Raw genomic sequence first — 26,441 nt, 5'->3', positions numbered from 1 at the left:
GTGAGATAAAGACTGACCATTTCATCTGCAATGTGTGGTCACTGGTCACCACAGTGAGTGGTTTCAGTGGAGGAGACCCAACAGAGAATAGAGGAGAAGAACTGGAGACAGTGAGTCTATACAAACATTTTAAGGAGTTTTGCTGTAAGTGGGGGGAGAAAAAGAGGACAAGAGTTGGAGGTGTCGGGTTTTTTTTTTTTTAAGATGGAATAAGTAAAGTAAATATCAAGTATCTTATTATTAAAGTTATTTAAGTTATTACACGTAGAATTTTTAAAGTATACTTTTGGAACAACTAGTTCCCAGTTTTGTCTCAATAATTACGTTTTGCCAGAACTAAGTGTGGAAAACCCAGATTTCGCGAATTTTCTGCATAAACGGGCAATAAAACCTAATAAGGAGTGTTCGGGGTGGTCTGAAGTGGTCTGGGCTTCCAGCGTATTTTTACAGCTAGCTTTTGAAGAAACACCTCCCTCTGTGTGCCACTCCACCCCCTCCGGTTAAGCCTGTACTTACAGAAAATCTTCCAAATTCTGTATATGAGCCTCCGCAGCCCTAATCAATCTGACGTAAGCATGCTTAGGACAATGCCTTGCTTGTTAAGATTCCTGGTAACATTTGCAAATGAGTTTGAGAAAAATTTTCAAGACTCCAAAGATATTTGAGGTTCAGTATTTTTTTCTTTCAAATTGAGTTTCAGGGCCAAATAAGGGAACAACATGCCAATACCTTCAAGGGCATATCCTGCTATCAAGAACTAGGATTTTAACACGAATGACTACGGAATATATTGAAACATCCTTACTGTACGTTCTCATCTAGTTCTGCAACTTTCTTCTTTAACTCCTGGTTCTCCTTGGTTGCGGTGTGAGCTGTGATTTCGGCTCTAATTTTAGAAGCGGTAAGTGCTGCGGATTCTTCTTCCAGCTCCTGAACTCTGTCTCTCAGGGAGGTGAGGAGAGATGATTTTCTAGCATTATTTTCTTTGTAATTCTCCATTTCAGCTTTCAACTCTTGACAGAAGGCCTCTTTCGAAAGCATCTTGGATCGGAGGTCTCGAAGCTAACGTGGAAAAGCCGTAAAAAGGAGGAAAAAGAGTTCAGTGGCGTAAGTGTGGAGTACTTGTAAGAAACCCAAAACCATAATTTCAAATCTCACTCTTTTGTTCACGACTTAATCCAACTTTCCTTTCTTTCTTTCGTATTTGTATCTACATCACCAGATGGGAACTTATGCCTAAACGATGGACTTCATATCCTATCTCTTTCGAAACTGAGCAATTGAGCAATGTCTCAGGGTGATTTAGTGTCACTCAAGAGACATTTGTGGTGTATTTTGCAAAAAGCCATAAAATATTTTTCAGTGGTAACTCATTTTCTAAATCTGCATTGCTATTATTGCTGCTGACAATGACACAAGAAACTTACAAGCTAAGATATTTGTAATTTCATGGCCACAACTTATTCCTAAGTAGATACAGACTATTTGATATGTCACTGTATTTCTCCCACTTGCCTTCTGGATCCTTATTGTGGGCAATAAAAATACATTAATAATAAAATAATAATAATAATATTCAAATTTCTGGGGAAAATGCGGAAGAAAAGGAAAATCCTTATAGGATTTATACAAAAGAAACATTTTAATTTTTATGAATTCTGCGGCATCAAGAAACTGAACAACACATGTGCCCTATTAAGATGTCAGGTCCACCCTATAAGAAAACTTTATGAATGCATGTACTCCTTTGGAACTATGAGTACACATGCATACTATTTTTCACACACACACACACACACACACACACACACACACACACACACATACACATGGTATTAAATCGTTTCTCAGTGGATTCCTGGCAGCCCAGCAAAAAGGCTAGTTATCTCACAGGCAAGCCTAGGACCCCTCAGGGCCACCAGGCTGTGAGCAGAATGGATCTAGAGAGACTCTCTCAGAAACTCTACAATAAACCTGACCCAGCCCAGAGGGAAGATGGATCCCAATCATCGTCCTAGAATTTCCCCCAGCCAATCAGAATGAGCAGTAGGGAGGGATCCAGCATTCCATTCTAAGACCTCCAGATTGCAAGCTAGCCACGTTAAAGGTACTTATTCAGGAAGAGGCTAAAAAGGCCCCAACGCCAAGGCAGCTTCAACCCAAGTCATCAGGTGCCCCCAGGTCTCTCGGCTGTGAAGCTCCTCTGACATCTAGGAACCAGCCAGTGTCACCTCCCTTTGCATCACAGCAAATGCATAACCTTTCAGGAATTCTCTGCAACAGGGGGGTAGGCGCACAGGAGGAATAAGTATCACCCTTGCCAAAAGGTGCAAAGCTGTGTCCTCCCGTCCTAGTTCTCATCACCTCTACACTCTGCTTCACTCTCTAAGTAGCTAAAACAGCCCATTTTTCAGTCACGAAAATGCGTCGTCTTACCTCAGACTGAGAGCACTCAAATTTGACCAAAGTTGCCGCCAGTTCACTTCGAGCGTTTTCGGCCACATTCCGATAGTGGTTTAATTGCTCCCGAGTGACCGGGACTTCCAAGGGACGGTCATAAATTTCCTGACAGCAGTCCCCCAAAAGACAAAATATAAAGAAGAGTTTTAAACAATCTTTTCTGTGCAGCTGTACAAAGCAAGATGAAACACAGAGCATTCTTTGTAGTCCCGGTGTCTTGAAAATGCTGCCCAGAATGCGTCTCATCCAGACCATTTCACTCTAGAAATTCAGAAGGAGGCGGGAGCCAGCCCAGGAACAAATGATGTGCTCTCCCAAGAAGCCATTTAAGAACTGGCCTTTGCCAGTTCAGAGAGCTTCCTTCCATCCAACTCAAATGCTACCTGACCTCTGACCAGAACTGATAGAGTCCCCACAGAACTGTCAGAAGAGACGTAGTGTGACAAGGTCCACAGCCAAGAGGCAGTTTTCATTGTCCTTCTGTTTCCAGACTACAAAAATTACCTACTTACCTCAACTTTTGAATAAAGCGTCACTTGTTTACTAAAGAGATCGTGCGAGTTGAAGGCAAAAGGCTGTCTCCTTCCTAATCATTCACTATAGCATTTATTCTCAATCTCATAGCCCATCTTGGGGTCATGAAGGTGACACACAGATGAATGCAGGACACCGGCAACAGTGGGGCGGTGCCTGAGGGTCCTCGCCCCATCCACCCACCCGCAACTGCTCTCAGCTCCACGGACGGCGGCCAACGCAGAAATGTGGATCCCAGCGAGGCCAAATTTTTCCAATTTTTCAAGACAAGCCGTATATCTGAACCTTTTAAAGTGAAAATTCCCAGTGTTTGCAACTTGGCAACTAATTTCAACGTTTAAAGAAGAAACACCATATGATCCAAATAAACACATCTGCAGAGCAAATTGGATGGGTTTGGCCTGTGGGTCACAGTCTGCAACCTCTGGTTCTGTTCCTTATGCCATGAGGCCTGCCTCTTTCAAGAATTATTCCTGAGCTTGGACAGATAGCTATGCCTACCTCTGTGAAGTTTCCAAGGCCTGTGGTCTTTGTGAAAGACACACAGGAAAGCCATTCATTTTTGAAGGAATATGAAAGAGGTCACATAAAGGAGGGTTTCCTGGAATTATCTACGAGGCCTCAGGGGACACACTAGGAAAACTGGTTTACGGCTGCCCAGCTACTGAACTGCCAAAGACTACTGTTTGGAAATACTCATGAATGCAAAAGTCATCTCAAAGCCCTTAACTTTATAACAAGCGTTGTCATGACTAGTGCGTTTCGATGCACAAAACGCCAAACAAAACCTTCATGCGCCTAGTAACAGCCCGTGTTTGCCAATCACAACACATCCAAGAAGATGGTAGGTATGTGCTCCTGGGGAGAAAGCATAAGACGTTTAACTACATCTAATGAGAGAACCACATCCTGTTCAGCCTCACTTTATATTCAGAAGTGACTTCCCCACCCTAACCACAGCAAGATTTCCTAAAATAGGCCACGTAAGGACTTTGGTCACTTATGAGAGGTAGGAAGTAGAGTGTGTATGGAATATCATTTTGTTTGATGTTTTTAAAGATTTCATGTGTTTATTTATTTAAGAGAGAGAGAGAGCAAGCAGGGGGAGCGGCAGAAGGAGAGGGAGAGAGAGAATCTCAAGTAGACTCCACACTGAGCGCGGAGCCTGACTCGGGGTTCAATCTCACGACCCTGAGATCGTGACCTCAGCTGCAATCAAGAGTCAGACACATAACCGACTGAACCCCAGGCGCCCCTGTATGGCACATCATTTTATAAAATTCATTAGGAAAATGAGTTCTTCAATAGCTATGATTATTTCTTTCAATGGCTAGCATCATTTTCAGGAAATGATGTAACCATTCTATAATGTTATAGCTCCTTCTTATGAAAAAGTAGTGTCCTTTGGACATAATAATAAAAGCCACACAGGACAGTTCAGATATGGCCCTTCATTTTAGGAGGTTACAATCGAAAGCAGCACACTACCAAAAATCATTTACATCTTCAGATGTGCATGGGTGAAAGAAACAACACACTAAGATCTCATTACTACGGACACCAGGACAGGGCCCACATTAGACAGACTCCCGATTCTGAGTTTAGAAGACAGTTGTTGGGTCTAAATCACCCTTCAAAATCCAGCAGACTGGAGATTATTCATCAACAAATATTTATTGGAAACTTACTTAAGGTCAGGCACTGAGCTTACACCCTACTAAGAAAAAGAGCGTTTATCAGACAACCACACTAATGATTACATAGTTACAAACTGAAATGCATGCAAAAAAGAAAAAAAGGAGAAAACAAAGGAAAGTGACTTAGGATCAGAGACTTGAGGAGGAAAGATTTTCCTAAGGAACTGATGACTGAGTAGGTATTAAATAGGCAAGAGGTAATGAAGCAGGCTCAACATACATCATTCAAATAGCCAAAAGTCTGAGCAAGGGTCCTGTGGCAGGAACATGCTGTGTGGTCAAAGATCTGAGCAAAGGCAGTGAGGCTGAGAAACGAGCAATTGAAAAAGTGGCTTGAAAGGCAGCTCTGAGCTCATTCATATATGGTAGTGCCAGTTAGGGCTTCTTTTTCAGAATATTCCTGACTATTCTCACTTGTGCGTTCCGCCATATGAAATTTAGAATCCGCTTATCAACTTCCCAAAAATCCTGTTCGTATTTTTATTGGGATTGTGTTAAGTTTACAAATAAACTGAGAACTGACATCTTTTAAATACCAAGTCTTCCCACAAAGATCCCTTTTTTTCCCAGTTGTTCGGGATTCTTCTGTGTCTCTTAGTAGCTGTGATGATTAATTTTATGTGTCAGGTTGACTGGGCCACAGAGTGTCCAGATATTTGGTTGAACACTATTCTGGGTGTGTCTGAGTGTGTTCCTGGTGAGATCAGCATTTGAAATGGGAGACTGAGTAAAGCAGATTGCCCTGCCGGGTGTGGGTGGGTCTCATCCAATCCCCTGAAGGCTTGAATAGAACAACAGGCTGAGTATCCAAGGAAGAATTTGCTCTCTCTCTGCCAGGCGTGTCTTGGAGCCGGGACGTCAGTCTTCCCCTGCCTTTGGACTCAGACTCCGACAGCAACTCACACCATTAGCTCTCCCGGGTCTCCGGCTTGCTGGTTGCAGACCTTGGGATTCTCAGCCTCCATTCTGCACAAACCAATTCCTTACCATAAATTTCTTTCTATAGACATATAGGAAGAGAAAATAATTATATAGAGAGAGAACCCTTAGCACTAGACCGTCTACGCCGAGAGGGCTCCAGAGTGTGCACAGAAATCCATTCCTTCAAGACGCTCCGAGGTAGCCTGACTGGGAAGAAATGAATGACAGCAGCAGGAGAAGGTTATAGGGACAAGGAAAGACAATCCAAAAGCTGAAAGAATACATGAACGTATTTCTTTATGACTAAGCTCTTCCGTCTTAGCCCTTCAGCCACCCACCAGATCTCTCTGAAGTGTTCGGACTATGTCCTAGATAACTCTGGCTTGGTTTGGAATTCCTCTTTCACCTGAGTTAAGAGCTGTGTTGTTGCTACGGCTCTTTATTTTCGGGTTTGTCATGGACTACTACTTCACCGTGCTCAGAGCACACTGTCTGCATTCCGGGCTGATGCTCACAGGTGCAGTCCAGTGCTGGACCAGTGTCCACTCGGCACTGGATCTATTCAGACTGGGCAGTCCCTTTGCTCTACGAGCCATTATCTATTTTCCCCATCATCCTTGTCTCCGGTTATTTCTACTTCAGGGAATTTATTGAGGTTTTCGTGAACGCTCAGTTTTATGAATGTCTTACAGGTACCTGAAAAGAAGGTGAATTCTCTGTCTTCGGGGCTTGGAGTCCAACATCTATCAGTTAGTTCTCCCTTACTCTTTATTTTAATTGGACACTTCTAGCCAAGCCTCATTTCTGTCCTTTACTCTGTCATGAGCTGAGAGGTGAGTTTAACCAACCATCACTGCTGTAAATCTCTATCCCTCTGTGCCGCTTGTTTTCTTGGTTTAGGGGCTGGTGCTGTTTGACTTGGTGCAAAGGTTCAGAATTTTATCTTCATGGGGAGTTGTACCGGGTAGCGTCCTAAGGTGCTCGCTTACTGCCTTCTGCTTTGAATCCAGTCTTTTCTCATATTGAGACCGTAATCCCTGATTTCGTTTTGTTTGCATCTGACTACATATACCTCTGTTTCGTATTTTTATCTTCAACCTTCCTGGATCCCTTTGTTTTTGATATCTCTTATGTAATACAGCTGGGTTTGTTTGGCATTGCGATCAATCCTAAAAATTTTTTTCCCAATCTTGATGTCTCAGCGACATTCACACCTATTCGCGTGATGGATGAACTTGGCCTTAGCTCTGCTGCATTATCTTATGTGATGCTTCCTGTTTTGATCGCTCTTCCAAAATCTTTCACCACACATCTGTTTACTTTGCTTTGTTTGGTCGGATCATTGGGAAGGTTTGTATTTTTTGTTCTAGCCGTGAGTTTAAAACGGTAACTGTAAATAATACCTTTTAGACAACATCCGCTGATTCACTACAATAGCCTACCTTCCCTTCCTTGCTCCTCTCGTCCCCTCCCTTACAACTTCGGCTTTATATTCTCATTCCAAACACTTGCCAGTGCAGCAGCAAAGTTATTAGATGGAAGAAACCAAAATGCTTTTGCTACCTCTCCCCTTTCTTCCTCTCTTACGCTGGCTAGTCTTCTTTTCAGGGGATTCTAATAATAATAACACGCTTAATCTCTTCTCTGTGTATTCCATTTCATTCACTTCTTCCCTGTTCCTTTTTAATTCTTTATTTCCATTCCATCTCTCTTATTCTTCCTGCTTCTTCTCTATGCTCGCCTGCCTCCCTGTGCCCCTTTGGGTCTTGCTATTATTTCTGTGATGTCTTTTCTCTCCTGAGCCCCACCAGGTCACACTCCATCTCCTCTCCTCGCCTTGCTGTATCTTTCTTGAAGTCCTGTGTCACTGCTTTCTGAAAATGCTTCGGGCATGGGTTGGCTTTATTCAATTGTTTTATTCATGATGAATATTTGGTCACAAGTTTTCCTGTGTTGTTTCCTTTTTGAATCCTTATTAGAAGGTGACTGCTCGCTGGGCCAGCTGTGGAAGAGGTTAGTGGGCACACAGAGATGGGAAGGTAAAGTCGCTCATGTTCCAGCCAAGCACGAGTCTCCCTAAGACACGGGATTTGTGTACACCTTCATCGGACCCATCTTGCGTTCCAGCCCATGGAGAGGGCTTATCACAATGCAGACCTTCCACCAGCCCCCTGCTCCACAGATGCCTACAAATCTGGCTCGCGGTGTGATTTTTTACTTGGCTCTCCCTCTCCTAACTTTTTGGAAGACAGGTAGGTCCAGAGAAGCTCCCGTTGCCCGTCCACACACCTGCATCCTCTCTTGTAAAAGAGAGATTTTGGCTCGACTCCTCTGAGTTTGGCACTCATCTCTGTGATATAAGCTTCCCCAGCCGTTCCTACCCTCTGCAGCCGCCGTGCCTCCCACATGCACCTCCCCTCTACCTCGGCTGCTTGGGAAGGGCTCACCACCGACTTTGTGTCGCAAGACTTCAGCCATCTCCTGGATGGGCCAACAATGGAACTTGTTTCTCATGTTCTTCGTTGCTTGTGGCTAATTTCCAGAAATAGAAGAAAGAAATGCTATCTGTATGTCACCACTTTTAAACTAGAAGTACCTAAATAGATTTTTTTAACTAAATGGCCCTTTGGTGGCTTAGAGGCATTAGAAAAACTGCCCTTTTAAAAATTTTCATTTTGGAAAAAAAAAAATCTAATTAAAACAATATGGTACCCAGCAGGAAATCAACAGAAAGACCAACAGAAACCCCAGGAACAGTCTTTAGTCTCTAGAGCTCAGAAGAATTTAGTGTATGAAGAAAGAGATTATGCTATAAATATTGGAGGGAGAATATTGGTCAATAAATAGTGAAGCTAATTACTAAAGGAAAAAAAAAGAAAGTTTAGAGCTGTATTACACATTATAAGCCAAAGTACATTTAAGATAGACTTGAAGCACGGAATATTAAAAATGCAATCATAAAAAGTACTATCAATTTATATGTATCTTATCTTGAAAAGGATTTTCTAAGCATAGAAGCAATGAAAGAACATCAAGAAAAAACTCACATATGACAACAACATTTTAAAACTTCTATATGTTAAAAATATATAAGCAGAATTTAAAGTGAAGAGCAAACTGTAAAAATATTCGCAAAAGTAATATAACAAGTCAAAACTGTAATATGCAAAGAACCTACTCAAGACAATAAGAAAACAAATACCTTAGAGAAAAATTACATAAAAGAACTAACTATTATCAGAAGAACTATAAATGGCTAATAAATGAGAAGTAGCCTTCTTCACTGGTCATCAATTAAATATAAATTATACTATCAGTGAGATATTATTTCTGATCTTTAAAACTGACATTTTAAATATAGTTAATACTCAAGTGTATTAAAAGATAGTTCTAAAGAGAGAGAGAGAGAGAGAGAGAGAGATTTCTGTGAGAAAGACATGCTGACACACTACTCATAGAAAGATAAGTTGGTACAAAATTTCCAGAAAAAAATTTCACAGTATGTATCAATGAAATTTAAATTAATGCATTTGCCCCAATGAATTTCCTTCTTATAATCTTATCTAAAGAAATGGAAATACACCCAAAGACTAAATACAAAGATATTCAGAAAAGCAATCATTAGCAAAATTTTCCAAAAATATTCAATAGCAAGATTGCAGACACAATTAGAGATCAACAACAGAAGAATATTAACTTGAAGAAAAAAAGAAAAGAAAATGTTACATTTACACAATAAAGTTATATTCAGTTATTAAAAATCATGTTGTTGGAGAATCTTTAAAGATAGGGGAAAATGCAATATAATTTTAGTGAAAAAAGACAAAATATAAAATTGCACAGTTTTGTCCCAGTCATGTACAAAAATTTATAGATATAGATCACTAAATGACAGACCGAAAGAAATTGTTTTATATGTATCAAAGGATTAAAACATAGAATATATTTTTTTAAGATTTTATGTATTTATTTGACAGAAAGAGAGACGGCCAGTGAGAGAGGGAACACAAGCAGGGGAAGTGGGAGAGGAAGAAGCAGGCTCATAGCGGAGAAGCCTGATGTGGGGCTCGATCCCAGAATGCCGGGATCACGCCCTGAGCTGAAGGCAGATGTTTAACGACCGAGCCACCCAGGCGCCCCCATAGAATATTTTTTTTAAAGATTTCTTTATTTATTATTGGGGGCAGAGGGAGAGAGAGAATCTCAAGCAGACTCCCCACTGAGCACACAGCTAAAACCTAGAATATTTTGAATACCTAGAAATTAATAAGAAAATCACAACCCAATAAAATGAGTATACATATAAATAGAGAATTTGCATTAAGAGAAAAACAAATGGCCAAAAAATACATAAAAAGATCTTCCAACCTCCCTAATAATCAGGTGAATAAGAATTAAAACAAAGACACACCATTTTTGGTACATCAGTTTGGAAAAAATAGGTTTGATAATAACAAGTGTTAGCAAAATATAAAGAAAAGGTTATCTTCATATGTAGCTGCCAGGAATATGAGATAGTTAAACCCTTTGGATGCTCTCCTGATTTGGCTGTATTAAAATCAATGTACTAAGGCATCTGGGTGGCTCAGTCGGTTAAGTGTCCGACTCTTGATTTCAGTTTAAATCCTGATCTCAGGGTCATGGGATCAAGCCCCGTGTTGGGCTCCACACTGAGCAGGGAGCCTGCTTGGGATTCTCTCTCTCCTTCTCTTTCTGCCCCTCCCACCCCTCATGCACGTGTGCATGCGTGCACTGTCTCTCTTAAAATAAATAAATAAATAAATAAATAAATAAATAAATAAATAAATAAAGGAAACAGGAGTTTAAAATAAAATAAAATCTATGTATTATATCTACTAAATGAAAATACCATCTGACTGAGAAGCTCTACTCTCCAATTATCTCCCCATGAAAAATACTCATACATGTGCGTAAAAATATGTATAAGGATATTCATTATACCATTATTTATATAGCAAAAGAGCGAAGGGGGGAGGGCTAAAACCATATCAATTCCCATTGACAGGGCAATCACTAAAACTAGGCATTTCCACACTGTGAAATACTATGCAACACATAGTGTGAGCTAGATCTCTATGTTTGAACATAATAATATCTCCAAGATATGTCATTAAACAAAAATGAGAAAGGGTAGATCCATGGTTTGATACTCTTTGTCATAAAACATAAGAAGAGGTTAATATACTATTTATTTTCTATAAATAAATGTAGAGAGAGAAAAAAAAGAAGAAGGTCTGAGAGCATACACATCACCTCAATAACAGTACTTACTTCTGGGGGTGGTGGTAGAATTGGAGCTGGGGGTGGGGAGAAGGCAATGGTTTAGTTTTTTCAAGAAAGATGTATTTATGCATTATTTGTATAATTAGATATAATTTACAGAAAAGGAAAATATTGAAAAGAAAATGTTAACTGTAGTTATCTTTTACAGAACTCGATTTTATTTTCCACTTTATTCTATATTTCTATATTTTCCAAATCCTTTACAATGACCATGTATTACTTTCATAATCAGAATAAATGTCCCCCTTAAATTCAGAAAAAAAAAAAGAAAACAAGGACAAGGATAGACAAAAATCACAAACCCTGTGAGGAAGTGTCTTTACGAGGAACACGAGCACAAAGAAGCAACCCTAGACAGCAAAGAAGACTCAACGCACGTGACAGCAGACATTTCAGGGGGTTTGCGCTCCTAATAAGCCTTTGTATACTTAGCAAAATTTTTTGAAAATTCTTCAACTTTTTCTACAAGTATTAAATAATCTTCACTTCTAAAAAAACTAATTTACCCTATTCAAAACAGCAAGATTAAACATTCATCCATTTGTCCTCATGTGAGGATAATCTAAGTTATTAGGTATCTCTCAGGTAAGCCATGAAGCAATTTTATATTAATTTTAGAAAGCCAACTACGTATTATTTGATTCTGCTACTGATATTATTATGATAATGACTGAAATTGACTCACAGGGTGGCTCATAGTATGTTCAGAATAAAGGATGGTTTCAAAGCTCAATGGCATAGAGGAGACATAAATTTATTCATAATTTAGTATACAATGTGCCCAATTATCTGACCTGGGGACAATGTCTTGGGCCAGTCTTGCTACTATGGTATTTAGTTGTCTTATTATCCTGTGGACAAAAAAATGAGAAGAAAATCACTGTCTGCCTGTGACACACAAAATCTCCTAATCCATTCCTATCTCCCTGCGCTATAACCTATCTTCTCTTTGTTCCAGCATTATTCACACTGCAATGCACAAGTGCATGACCAAGGCTCTCCCAGTATGGAGTGCTTCCTGTAGCCATTCTCTCTCTCTCTCCCCCTCCCCCTTCTTCAAGCTTCCAGGGCTGTCCCAGGGAGCAATCCCTTCTATGACCCTCTCCCCTACTCTCCAACAAATAAAGTTTCTTCCCTAATTTACAGTGCATAAATTAAGTCCTGCAAATTGTATTTCTCCAACATAATAAGTGCTCTAGTCAATTTTTGACCACTCATCAGTTCTTATCCCTAATTTGAGGGCCTTTCCTGGTCCTCCTGCTTTCATTTCTTTGTATGTGGATTTGGTTTCTGGGGCTCACCAGTGCCTGCAGGGCACAGCGGGATGTGTGCAGAATCCAGGAAATAAATCTTAGCCGTTGTGGGAAAAGTTTTAGAAGACATTTGTACACAAAATCAAGTTTTGTGGAAAAGCTGATCTATTATTTTCATATTATTTTCCCATTTCTTGTCTTTTGGATGCACTCTTATTCATTTAAAAACTCTTCTAAGAAAAATGGCAGAGTACGAAGACCCTAAGCTCACCTCGTCCCATAGATACAACTAGGTGACAGCCACACCAGTGTAAATAAGCCAGAAAATGACTCAAAGACTGGCCAAACAGATTCTCCACAGTTAAATGTAGAGAAGAGGCCTCATAGAAGATGGTAGGAAAGGCAAAGACAAAGCTGGGAGGAAACAGACCTGCATAACTGTCCCCAGAAGACAGGGGGGACACCACAGGTGCAGAGAAGGGAGAGAAATAGACTCCTACAAGAGGGAGCCTGCATAGGGAAGATGAATCCCCATGACATTTGCCTTTGAAAACCAGAGAGACCAAATATTATGATTTCTTACAATTATTGGGGCTTAAAACTTGGAACTTTAAAAATAGCAGGCTTGTGGGAGAGCCAGGAGCACAAGAGGAAACTGAGTCCCTGCACTTAAAGAGACAGTGCAACAAATAACCCCATGGAGCTATAGCATGGAAGCAGGAATTTGAAAAATGGCTGAGTTACATGGAATGGAGATTTGTTTACTAATCTCAGAGCATGGGTTAGTGGGGCAGGGACCACTGGGAGACTTCTTCAGGAACACAAGAGCTAGGTGACACCATTTCCCTCCCCTTCTCTTCACCATAAGCACACTAACACCTGTGGGAACCATCCCTGAGCCAAAACTCACATCATAAATTGCTAACAGCATGCCCTGCTCACACGTTTTCCTGTGGAGCCAGGCCAGTGTAAACCTCGTTAACACCACACATCCAGCCACCACACTCTTCTACAGGTCCAACCCAGCTACAGGTCCCCTCCCACCAGTGCAGACCTTGCTGGCACTGGCCCCCAACCCCCACATTTTCCTGAAGTTCAGTGGTACTGTATCTCTGGTAAACACCTTGTCTGACTCAGCTTAAGCCCAAGGTGGCCTCAGACTGGCCCACTAACACCACAGGAACCAAACACTGCCCACAACAGGCAAAAAGAGCCATTGCAGATGACCGGACTAATGGCAAATGGGGCTCAGCCACAATAGTAGGGTGCATACAACACACATAGGAGATACCCCTGCAGTGCCAGGTGCTGGCGAATAGGCGACACTGAAACACAGGGCACTACGAGACATCTTCTTTATAATGCCACTATTTTCACTAGCAGAAGACATAGCTGACTTCTCAAAGACACAGAAACAAACACAGAGAGTTAGACAAAATGAGGAGACAGAGGAATACGTCCCAAATGAAAGAATAGGACAAAAATTACAGCAAGAGACCTAAACAAAACTGAGGTAAGTAATATGCCTAATATAGAATTTAAAGTAATGGTCATAAAGATATTCACTGGACTTGAGAAAAGAGCAAAGGACCTCACAGAGACCCTGAACAAAGAGATAAAAAACATTAAAAAAAAAGAACCAATCAGAGATGAAGAACTCAATGTCTAAAATTAAAAATCCACTAGATGGAATAAATAGTAGACTAGAGGAAGTAGAAGAATGAATCAGTGACCTGGAGGACAGAGTAATAAAAAGCAATCAAGCTGAACAGGAGAGAGAAAAAAATAACAGTAAAAAATGAAAACAGGCTTAGGGAACTCAGTGACACCATCAAGTGTAATAACATTCACATTATAGGGATTTCACAAGGAAAACAGAGAGAAAAGGGGGCAAAAAATTTATTTGAAGAAATAATAGCTGAAAACTTCCAAAATCTAGGGAAGGAAACAGAAACCCAGATCTAGGAGGCACAGAGAACCCCCAACAAAATCAACAAAAAGTGGTCCACACCAAGACACATAATAATTAAAATGGCAAAGTGTAGTGATAAGAGAGAATTTTAAAAGCAGCAAGAGAAAAGAAAACGGTTACATACAAGGGAAACCCCATAAGGCTATTAGCTAATTTTTCAGCAGAAACTTTGAAGGCCCCAAGAGAGTGACATGATAAATTCGAAGTGCGGAAAGACAAAAACCTACGGTCAAGTATACGCTATCCAGCAAAGGCTATCATTCAGAATAGGAGAGATAAAGAGTTTCCCAGACAAACAAAAGTTAAAGGAGTTCATGATCTAGAAATGTTAAAGGGGACACTGTGTGTGGAAAGGAAAGACCATAGTAGGAGTAAGAAAAGTGGGAAACACAAAAGCAGTATAAATAAGCATACCTATAAAAATCAGTCAAGGAATTCACAAAATTAAAAGATGTAAAGTATGACATCCTATACTAAAATGTGGGAGGACAGGAGTGAAGAATGGATTCAAACTTAAGCAACCATCAACTTAACTGCTATATGCATAAGATACCATATATAAACCTAACGGTAACCACAAATCAAAGACCAGTAATTGATATTCAAAAAATAAAGAGAAAGGAATCCAACTATATCACTAAAGAAAGCCAGCAAACCTTGAGAAAAGAGAGCAAGAGAAGAAAGGAACAAAGAAGAACTACAAAACAGCCATAAAGCAAGTTACATACTTATCAGTGGCAATAAGTACATACTTATCAATAATTACTTTGAATGTAAATGGACTGAACACTCCAATAAAAAGACATAGGGTGATGAAATGGATTTAAAAAGGCAGGAACCATCTATATGCTGCCTACAAGAGACTCATTTCAGACCTAAAGATAGATGTAGATTGAAAGTGAAGGGGTGGAAAAACATTTATCATGCAAATGGAAGCAAAACGAAATCCAGGGTAGCAGTAATTACATCAGACAAAACAGACTTTTAAAGAAAGACTAGCAAGACACAAAGAAGGACATTATTTAGTCATAAGGAGAACAATCCAACAAAAAGATATATCAATTGTAAATATTTATGCATCCAACATGGGAGCACCCAAAAACATAAAGCAGCTAATAACAAATATAACAGAAGTAATCTATAGTAATGCAATAATCATAGGGGACTTTAACACTCCACTTCCATCAATGGATAGATCATCCAAACAGAAAATCAACAAAGAAACAGTGGTTTGGAATGACACATTGCACCAGATGGATCTAACAGATACATTCAGAACATTCCATCCTAAAACAGCATATACTTTTCAAGTGCACAGGGAATATTCGCCAGAATGGTCATGTATTAGGGCACAAAACAAGTCTCAACAAATTCAAAAAGACTGAATTCATACCATGCATCTTTTCTGACCACAATGCTATGAAACTAGAAATCAACCACAAGAAAAAATCTGGAAAGAACACAAGTACATGGAGGTTAAGCAACATGCTTCTAAATAATGAATGGCTCAACGAAGAAATCAAAGAGGAAAAAAAGAATACATAGAGACAAATGAAAATGAAAACACAACAGTCCAAAACCTTTGGGATGCAGTAAAAGCTGTTCTAGGAGGGAAGTTTATAGCAATACAAGCCTACCTCAAAAAAAAAAAAAAAAAAACTCAAATGAACAATTTAACCTTACACCTAAAGGAGACAGAAAAAGAACAAAAAAACCAGCAGAAGGAAGTAAATAATAAGATTAGAGCAGAAATAAATGAAATAGAAACAAACAAACAAACAAAAAAACCAAACAGATCAAAGAAACTGGGAGCTCGTTCTTTGGAAAGACCAAAAAAACTGATAGAACTTTAGCCAGACTCATGAAAAAAAGAAAAAGAGAGAGAGAGAGAGAGAGAAAGTCAGGATTCAAACAAAATCAGAAATGAAAGAGGAGAAACTACAACCAACACCACAGAAATATATAGAAATACAAAGGATTATAAGAGAATATTATGAAAAATGATGTGCCGATAAATAGGATGACCTAGAGGAAATGGATAAATTCTTAAAAACATATCACCTCCCAAAACTGAATCAGGAAGAAATAAGAAATTTCAATAGACCGATTACCAGCAATGAAATTGCATCAGTCATCAAAAAACTCCCAACAAACAGAAGTCCAGGACCGGATGGCTTCACAGGTGAATTCTACCAAACATTTAAAGAAGAGCTAATACCTGCTCTTCTCAAACTATTCCAAAAAAATAGAAGAGGAAGGAAAACTTCCAAATTCATTCTCTGAGGCCAGCATTACCCTGACGCCAAAACCAGATACACTAAAAAGAGAGAGAGAAAACACGAAATATAGGCTAACATCTCTGATGAACATACATGCAAAAATCCTCAACAAAATATTAGCAAACCAAATCCAACAATACAGTAAAAAAAATCATTCACTACGATCAAATGGTGATTTATTCCTGGGATGCAAGGGTGGTTCCATATTTGCAAAGAAAATGAAAACACGAATTTGAAGAGATATACACACCCCTACGTTTACTATAGCATTATTTACAATAGCCAAGATATGGAAGCAACCCAAATGTCCATCAACAGATGAAAGGATAAAGAAGACGTGGGAGGGGTGTGCGTGTGTGTGTGTGTGTGTGTGTGTGTGTGTGTGTGTGTAAAGGAATATTATTCGGCCATAAAAAAGAATGAGATGTTTGTCATTTGTGACAACATGGATGGACCTAGAGGGTATAATGCTCAGTGAAATAAGTGAGACAGATATAGACAAATGCCATATGATTTCACTTATATGTAGAATCTGAAAACAAAACAAGCAAACAACCAAAAAAACAAACAGATTCTTAAATACAGAGAACGAACTGATGGTTGCCAGAGGGGAGGTGGGTGGAGGGATGGATGAATTAGGTTTTACCTAATTTGACTAAGAAGTACAAATTTCCAGTTATAAAATAAGTAAGTCATGGAGATGAAAAATACAGCATAGGGAATATAGTCAACAGTATTGTAATAACATTGCATGTGATAGATGGTGACTGTACTTACTGCGGTGAGCACTGAGTAATGTACGGAACTGTCAAATAACTGGGTTGTGCACCTGAAACTATTCTAACACCGTATGTCAACTACGCTTCAATAATAAGTATTTTCTAAGGACACAGTATTTATGTATAGGAACAGTACTATAAAGAAATGTACCAAAATATATCAGTAGCATTTCTGATTGGTAATAATGTGGGGGACTTTTTTTTAATTGATTCCACAGAGAATTATCGAGCAGAATAGATAAAACAAGACGAGGATGAGCAGGAGTGGTAATCGGAATAAAAATGTCTGCCTGGGTGTCCCATGAAAGCTCCGCAGAAAAGCCAATTCCAACTCTGGTCAAGTAGAGAAGGAGCCTGGGAAGGAGGGTAGAAGGCACCACAGGCAAGAAACAGTTATGCTTAAAGATACATGGCAAGCTTGGACAAACCTGAATTTTCCATGTGACTGAAGGTTTGGCTAGATTTTAGATACCGGTAATGTGTTTCGGCTGACTTAAGGAGTCTGTCTATTCCTCACCCTGTCGACAGAGGACAGCGTTTGTCCACCGGGGGAGGGACCCCATCAGGTCTGCATGTCATCACATCTCCTCTGCGGTGCTGAAAAGGTTAGATCAGTACAAAGGGAGAGGGAAGGAAGGGAGAACAGCCAGAAGGCAATTGCATCAGCCTACATTTATTTTTGGATGAAGTTTTGGCAAGGCCGTTTTCAAGCCCCATGTTGAAATGCCTTACAATTATTACATCAGTTTAGAATTTATGACATTTCAAGGCTTGCTAAGTTGGGGTTAGATAGATGAGCCCTCCACCCTCGAGTGACAGGACATGATCCACTGGTCGCAGCAGGCAGCTGGACCCAGATGATGAGGAACGCAGTCTTCGTACCCAGACCAGAGGTTCAGAAACATGTTTCTGATATTAACCAAATTAATGGTGGCAAATGATATTCAGAGGATTGGCTGAAGAATGTGCTGTCATGCATTCTATGCTCGACTTCAAAATTATCCTTGAAAAGCCAGAACCTCAGAGACATGTCCACTTGGACCCCATTGGACTCTGCTATAAAAGTGCTTTTACTGAACAAGGGCTTACCTTAGGCCATTGAATTGTTTCGTGGGTCTTGAAATTTGTCATGGTTTCCTGTAGTGAATAGGGGTGCTGTTACCGAGCCACTTGTTTGCGTTACCCTGTGGTCCTAGTGGATTGTGTGACTTCTGTGGATCTACTTGGAAGAGCCAAGTCAGACGGTTGGGCCCCCTCGCACCAGCGCACAGCCCCAACAGCACGTGCATGATGCTCTTTCCCGTCCTCTCAACCTTTCCCTCTTTCAATATTTCTTTACTGCCATTTACTTTCTTTTCTCTTTTTGACACTGGATGAGAACTAAATCTGAAACTTGGGAGGGACGTTGGAAGCTATTCTCTGAGATCTAGACCTTTGGTAACCTGCAAGGATGATGGGAAACACCAGCAGTGTGGTGACCGGCTTTTAGTTCATAATCCTGCCATAGCGTAGAAGCTATTCGGTACACAGTCAACAGGAAGGCAACTTCGGTTTGTTAATGCTAGTAGAGAGGGACAGGCTGAAATGGGATATGCTGCAAGGATCTGTGGGCTTCCTACATCAGCCTGCTGCTGGGGGGGGGGCGCTCAGCAGAAGTCAAGCAGCAGCAGGGGCTGATGGAATTCGGTACAGGATTTGGCAGATGAGAACGGGATGAGATTGTAGGGTGAATCAGACGGGAGGCATAGGGTACTGGTAAGAGGAGTGGTCATCCGTCCATCCATTCATTCACTTATTCCACAAATAATTACTGAGCATTTCCATTGTGAGGTTCTGAGTAGCGCTAGGGACGACTTAGGAACATCACAGTCTTCTGAGGCAGGGAGATGTTAAATACTTAATTACACATGTAATTTGCTATTGTGTTAAGTGCTGCGAAGGAGAAGCCTCGGTTGCTATGGAGAATAGCTGAAAGACAGCACTGTGGTCAGTGGGAGTTTTGATTGGTCAGGTTCTGCAGAAAATTAGAGGAAAAATGGATTAGGGAGACTCTGAAACTGCAAATATGAGAAGAGGGACAGGATTGCTAGGAAGGCGCGTACACTGTCCACGAGGTGATTTTCCTCCTTGGCTCTGATCCCTCCCTCCTCCTTGCCCAGCTATCCCCTGCTGTGCTCTTGCCGAGCTTGCACTGAGGATGCGAGGCCGGGCCTGGGAGAACGCAGGAGATTATCGGCTCTCTGTTGCAGAGGGAAAGGCTTCCGGAATGGAAGTCTACTCACTTTTGTCTGTCCTACAGAGCGTGCCGAGGACATCCTTATCCTGTCCTTGATCAGCCAGAGAGTAGCTAAGCACTGAGGGTTAAGGTTTGAAATCTGCCGTTAATCCAATGTATCCTGGACACAAAAGAGAGAAAAATTAATTCTAAAAACTTCATTGTGGATCTTGCTTTGTCTCCCTGCAGGGATTCTTATGGGAAGGTGAAACGTGATTTGATTTCTTTCTAAAGTGAAACTGGAGGGATTCCATATTGCGAACATTTCCCTGCCATCTTCTTCTTCATTTTTTTACGAAGCAGGCCTCTGTGGAGGCCTTGCTGCTATCAGGAGTGTGTGGGCTGGACGTCACGGCTTCCTTCTCACAGAACAATGCCGCTAGAAGTGATGAAGCAGCAGCGTTTTTACTGAGTTTTCTTTGGGCCGAGCTAAGGGCCAGCCACCTTGGACGAGCAGCACAAACGCTATGTAGGTCACCTCCTCCCTCCAGCTTCTCCTCCTTTAGCTGGAGATCTTTTTACAGCTATTGAAAACATTAGAAATCATTAAATTCCTGTTTTAATCCTTGAAGACACTTACTATTCTGGCTATAATATTATTTATCTTCCACTTATTTTCATGATGAACTTCCTGTCCCAAATGTACTCGAAACGTTGTACTTGCATAACGAATGCGTTCCAAGTATTGCTGGGAACTCAGTGATTCTGCTTTCTGCCTCTCCCTTCGTTCTGCACACTGAGGTTCAAGTTTGGGGTTTCCTGTTGCCTCTGCAGCCAGGAAGAAATGCACAAACACAATATTCGGTTTCCTAAGTCTGAAGATTAGGATGCGAAAATTGAGAACCTAGTAAACCGGACTCTTGAAGCATACTTTCAATGGTCTTTGACTTAATTAAGAAATTAATCTTAATATTAAAATTGGAGTCACTTTCCTTTTAAAAATTGGAATATCACAAATGGAGCTACAATTTGCTTTCTCTGTGATCTCTAATTTTGACCCTCTTCCTCCATTCCAGAGGTAATTACTAGGTAAGTTTGGCGAATATCCTCCAGACCATTAAAAAATTTTGGAGGGGGTGCCTGGGTGGCTCAGCTGGTTAAGCGTCTGACTCTTGATTTTGGCTCAGGTCCTGGTTTCAGGGTCTTGGGATGGAGCCCCACGTTGAGCTCCTCACTCAGCGGGAAGTCTGCTTCGTCCTCTCCTTCTGCCCCTCCCGACCCCCACTCCCTCTCTCTCTCCCTCTCTCTCTCTCAAATAACCTTTTTTTTTTTTAAGATTTTTATTTATTTATTTATTTGACAGAGAGAGAGGCAGTGAGAGAGGGAACAGGAGAGAGGGAGCAGGGGGAGTGTGAGAGGGAGAAGCAGGCTTCCCGCTGAGCAGGGAGCCCGATACGGGGCTCAATCCCAGAACACTGGGATCATGACCTTAACAACTGAGCCACCCAGGTGCCCCTCAAATAAATAATCTTTAAAAGCATTTTTCCATTTTTACGTATACCTACAGAAGATATATTATTCTAACATATATTCTTAACCATAAATAGTATATTTGTTCCTCTTTTACTTTATTTTAAAAACAGTATGTTTTTAAGATCTACTCATGTTGCCCTAAATAGACTTAGTTTGATTCCTTTAACTGTTTTTTAGATTCCCATCTTACAAATATACTATACTTGACCAGTTGCTGTATTAATGGACACTACAAACTATGAACATTTGTGTAGAATTAGAATTGCACCCCTAGGCTATACACCTGCACCAGCAGGGTCATTTCCCATGTCCATGCATTAAACCGACTTAAACGTATGTTTTAAATCGTCCACCACAGAAAACCAATCGTTGCCTCCAGATCTACTTCCAGTTGTTTTTATTTGCAAATAGAATTTGCTTTTCAGGCCTTAATTGCCTCATTTTCAGATGAGGGGATAAGAAGGGTCCCCACTCACTTGTGATGAATTGTAAAGAGTGAACAGAGGGGTGCCTGGGTGGCTCAGGGGGTTAAGCATCTGCCTTTGGCTCCGGTCATGATCCCAGGATCCTGGGATCGCAGCTGGGAGTCTGCTCCTCCCTCTCCCTCTGCCCCTCCCCCCCACTTGTGCTCTCCATCTCTCTCTAATAAATAAATACAATAAAAAGAGCGAATGGAAATAGTTCCTGGCTCAGCAAATATTAGTTAGGATTATATATACATCATATATATATATATATATATATATATGTATATTACACACACACACATTTTATATATATACATTTTATATATATAATCATACGTTATGTATATGGGGATTTTTTTAGAATTACCTCAGCATGATATATATATATATATTAGAACTACATCAGGATTAGTGCTTGAAGCAAATCTCCCAAACGTTTGGCATCTCAGTTTTTCTAACTCTGCTCCTCCCCACCTAATGAAAAGAAGACTCAATTTCTTTTAAGAGAGCACTAGTATTAAGGGTATTTTGGAACACTGTATTTTTTTCAATAGAGATTCTGAATTAGAAAGGTTTTTACTTTTTCATTTTTATTTATTTATTTTTTATTCCCAGTATACTTAACATACAGTGTTATATTAGTTTCAGGTGTACAATATAGTGATTCAACAATTCTGTACATTACTCAGTGCTCCTCATGGTAAGTGTGCTCTTCACCCCCTTCACCTGTTTCACCCATCCTCCCACCCACCTCCCCTCTGGTAACCATCTGTTTGTTCTCTATAGTTAAGAGTCTGTTTTTTGGTTTGTCTTTTTCTCCTTTGTTCCGTTCCTTAAATTCCACATAAGAGTGAAATCATATGGTATTTATCTTTCTCTGACCGACTTCACTTAGCTTAATACTCTCTAGCTCCATCCATGTTGCAAATGGCAAGATTTCAGTCTTCTTAATGGCTGAGTAATATTCCACTGTACCTACGTACACCACATCTTCTTTACCTAGTCATCTGTCGATGGACGCTTGGGCTGCTTCCACAATTTGGCTGTTGTACATGAGGCTGCAATAGACATGGGCTACATACATCCTTTTGAATTAGTGTCTTTGTATTCTTTGGGTAAACACCCAGTAGTACTATTACTGGATCATAGGGTAGCTCTATTTTTAATTTTTTGAGGAACCTCCATACTGTCGTCCCAGTGCCTATACCAATTTACAGCCCCACCAACAGTGCAGGAGAGTTTCCTTTTCTCCACTTCCTTGCCAACACTTGTTGTTTCTTATATTTTTTATTTCAGCCATTCTGACAGGTGAGATGTGATCTTATTGTAGTTTTGATTTGCATTTCCCTGATGATGAGTGATGTTGAGTATCTTTTCATGTGTCTGTTGGTCATCTATAGGTTTTCTTTGGAGAAATGTTTGTTATGTCTTCTACCCATTTTTTAGTTAGATTATTTGTTTTTTGGGTGTTGAGTTGCATAAGTTCTTTATATATTTTAGATACTAACCTTTTATCAAGTGTGTCATTTGCAAATATCTTCTCCCATTCAGTAGTTTGTTTTGTTTTGTTAGTAGTTTCCTTCACTGTGCAAGAACTTAATTTGGTATAGTCCTAATAGTTTATTTTTGCTTTTGTTTCTCTTGCCTGCAGAAACATATCCATAAATATGTAGCTGAGGCTGATGTCCAAGAGATTACTACCTATGTTTTCTTTAAGGAGTTTCATGGGTTCAAGCCTCATAATAGGTCTTTTATCCATTTGGAGTTTATTTCTGCATGTGGTATAAGAATGTGGTCCAGTTTCATTTTTTGGCATGTAGCTAGCTGTCCAGTTTTCCCAATACCATTTAATTAAATTGTGTGGGTTTCTTTTTTTAATCATGTGTTTAAAAAAAAAAAAAGAACTTAATTGGGGTCATGCTATAACCATAATTTTATATCCTATCTTCTTCACTAAATATTAACGTTTCCCCAAGTATTCTTTAAAAATATTAAAACCTGCACAATATTCCATCATAAAGTTGCAATTTAACTTGACTATTCTCCTATATTTGGACATTAAGTTATTTTTTCCCGTCACTATTATAAATATATTAGAATTCTGATTGTTTCCTTAGGATAAATTTCTGGAAGGGAAACAACTGCGTCAACATAAATAAAAATTTTAAGGATTTTGGTACATAGTGCATACAAAGTAGCACCAATTTACATTCCCAGCAATAATTTATAACAGTTTAATGACACTGGGGTCTCAGCTTAACCAGTCCCTTCGCAAAGTTTTCTATATCACTTTGAAGATGCCTGCATTTTAATATTTGACATGAATAATAACAATAGTAATATTAGTCATCACTTTTTTGATACAAACAGACATAATATAAGCACTTTACTAACATTATTGCAGTCAATCCTTACAACAATTCTTACAAAGGATGCAGAGTTCTGGCTAGCCCAAGGACCCACACGTAGTTAAATGGTGGAAACTGAATTCAAACTCGTAAGTCTATCTAATTCCAAATCCATGTTTTCAGGGCGCCTGGGTGGCTCAGTGGTTAAGTGTCTGCCTTCAGCTCAGGTCATGATCCAAGGGTCCTGGGATCGAGCCCCACATCAAGCTCATTGTTCAGCAGGGAGCCTGCTTCTCCCTCGTCGGCTGCTCCCCCTGCTTGTGCTCTCTCTTTCTCTCTGATAAATAAGTAAATAAAATCTTAAAAAAAAAAAAAAAAAGACTTTACTAAAAAAAAAAAAATAAGGAGAAGTAATATAGGTGGAATTTCACTCACCTCTTATAAAAATAGAACATAATAAACCTCATATTTTTAAAAATTAGTCCTGGCTAGAGATCAACCTAGAACAAAGATATGAGCTTTAGAAGAATCTGGAGAGGACAGGAGATAGTTGACCAAGATATACTGAGGAGGAAAGGCCATGAATTGTTCATCCACATCCTGTTAGATAAGGATAAAAAGCATAAAACATTTATAAAATGCTTCCCCTGAAGGAACCAAAATTAGGAATCTTAATCCTTGGATGAGGCCCATTCCTATTTAATTTATAATTTATAATTTTTCTAAATCTTGTGAAAATATCTTAGTTAATAAGTCTGCAATTATTTCTTTAACTCGTCCTGCCTTTAGAAGCTTGTTAGGGCCCGAGCAACAGCCAATCTTGATCTCAAGATTTTACAGACTAGATGTGCAAGGTTTTATACATGGGAAATTACATCAATCAACTCTTTATAACTTCAGTATCTTTATTCTGTAACCTCGCTGATTTATGCCACTTAAATTCACTCATTAGTCAGAAAACATTAAGATGTTTTGTCTTGCCTTTTCCTTCAGCTACGACTGTAATAAATAACTCATTTCTAAAATTAGCATAAATGTGGAATTTTTCTCTGAAGCTTTTTAAGCAACTATCAGCCCTTCTTTGCTCATTTCCATTCCTACGGTGGATATTACACCTCACCTGAATGTAAATACTTTTCATGCTAGGTCTGTAGTAAGCATGATTCAAATGCAATGTTATTTAATTCCAAGAGCAACTACGTGAAGCTGTTACTACTATCTATAACAAGGAAATTTAGATTCAAAAAGGAAAAAATCTGATCAAATCTTACAGCTGTATTTTCTGATCCTTCCCCTCCCCTCCTCTCTCAATCTCTCTTACTCCGGCTCCCTCTACCCAAACACCTTATGGCCTGTTTTCAGTCCTTATATTGGCCTTCCCAAGCCTCAATCTGTTATTTGATTTCATGGCACCCAGTCCTTATCCTTCATATTATAACTATTATTTATATGATTATTTATTTCATATCTACTTCCCCTGCTAGACTATGAGGTCTACAGGAGGCAGGAAAATGCCTGTTTTGTTCACCACTATGTCCCCAGTGACTGGGTTTCAGATAAAGACTAAAAAATGAATGAAGGACCGAATGAAATGGCACAGCCAAAATCAAAATCAGGGCTGTCTGACTCCAAAGCGCAAGCTCTTAGTCACAATGTTGTTTGCCCATATATATCTGGTTAAATGTTGAAACAATCATTTCTCCCTAAACTGAATTATTTTCTCACTCTCAATATTGTTGTCTGCGAATCTGGCCGTTATAATAATGAGTTGCATTTCCATAGGTAATGTTATGTTCAAAGTTTTAAAAAGTATAAATTCATAATTAAATTTTCCAAGAGAATAAATTTATAATTATATTTTCCAATTACTTTTTGGAAGGTGTGTTCTACTTTCTACAAGTTCATAAATGTCGTACGGGTCAGGTCCAGCCAATTTAGAAGCTAATATTTTAGTTCGATACAAAGTTCTATGAAGTTTTTTTTAATCTGTGTACATTAGCAAGATAACTTCTCAGACTGGATGCAAGGAAAATCACAGGAAACTAATTAACTTCAAGCCAAATTTTAAGTGCTGGCAGTTTTTCAGCATTCATATTGAATATGGTCCCATGGGAGGTACTGGGTTCGGCTGTCAAGGCTAATAATGAATGCGGATTTGAAAACATGTCATGTATGGAATAGCTTCTGTGAGAGAAATGGTGGAAACAAAAATCTTCATTGACAACTAGATGGGGTATTTTATTTGTCATTGTCTTCTATACATCTTTTCACATGTTAAAGATTCTAGAACTCTTCCCAAATGGGATTTTTCCACTCCATGTATAATAAAATTGATACATGTAAACTTGATAAATTATTGTAAAGTGAAAAAATTTTCAAGATGCAATATTTTAGCTCCTATGCTGAGCAGTGTGCTTCAAACTTTAATTAAGTTGTTTACTCAAAACAGGCTCCTCAGAAATATTTCCCTTAGAAGGGACCTGAGATACGGTTTATCCCATCTTCCAAAAAAAGTAATTCTCTAGCACCGTAATTATCATGAGGAGACTTAACTCCTGTGGGACTTCATTTCAGTACTGAACAGTTCCACGTCAACCGACAAAAGAACAAGCAATATTAAGATAATTTTTCCATTACCTATCCCTGAGTATTACCTCTTCTATTACTTACCAGTGCTCT

At 39.5% G+C, this 26,441-nt stretch overlaps 1 protein-coding gene across 7 annotated transcripts in view; it reads right to left on the bottom strand.

Annotated features, from left to right (window-relative positions):
* Positions 1 to 26,441, bottom strand: part of CCDC170 (coiled-coil domain containing 170) — a 102,122-nt gene that overhangs the window by 62,183 nt on the left and 13,498 nt on the right. The window contains exons 1-4 of one of the 7 annotated variants that reach the window (XM_008694990.2): positions 19,482 to 19,595; positions 18,289 to 19,213; positions 2,437 to 2,565; positions 806 to 1,062 (exon numbers count right to left, since the gene is read on the bottom strand). In XM_008694990.2, the coding sequence (XP_008693212.1) occupies positions 806 to 1,062; positions 2,437 to 2,565; positions 18,289 to 18,330 (428 nt within the window). In that variant the 5' untranslated portion in view covers positions 18,331 to 19,213; positions 19,482 to 19,595. Of the gene's footprint in view, positions 1 to 805; positions 1,063 to 2,436; positions 3,423 to 18,288; positions 19,214 to 19,481; positions 19,596 to 26,441 lie in introns of those variants that run through there. The other 6 variants (XM_008694991.2, XM_040627967.1, XM_008694994.2 and 3 more) reach the window with 6 other exon arrangements.

This window comes from Ursus maritimus, unplaced genomic scaffold (assembly GCF_017311325.1).
Source record: "Ursus maritimus isolate PB19 unplaced genomic scaffold, ASM1731132v1 scaffold_13, whole genome shotgun sequence".
Lineage (NCBI taxonomy): Eukaryota > Metazoa > Chordata > Mammalia > Carnivora > Ursidae > Ursus > Ursus maritimus.
The sequence above is the reverse complement of the archived record's forward strand: the minus strand, read 5'-3'. Positions and strand labels throughout refer to the sequence as shown.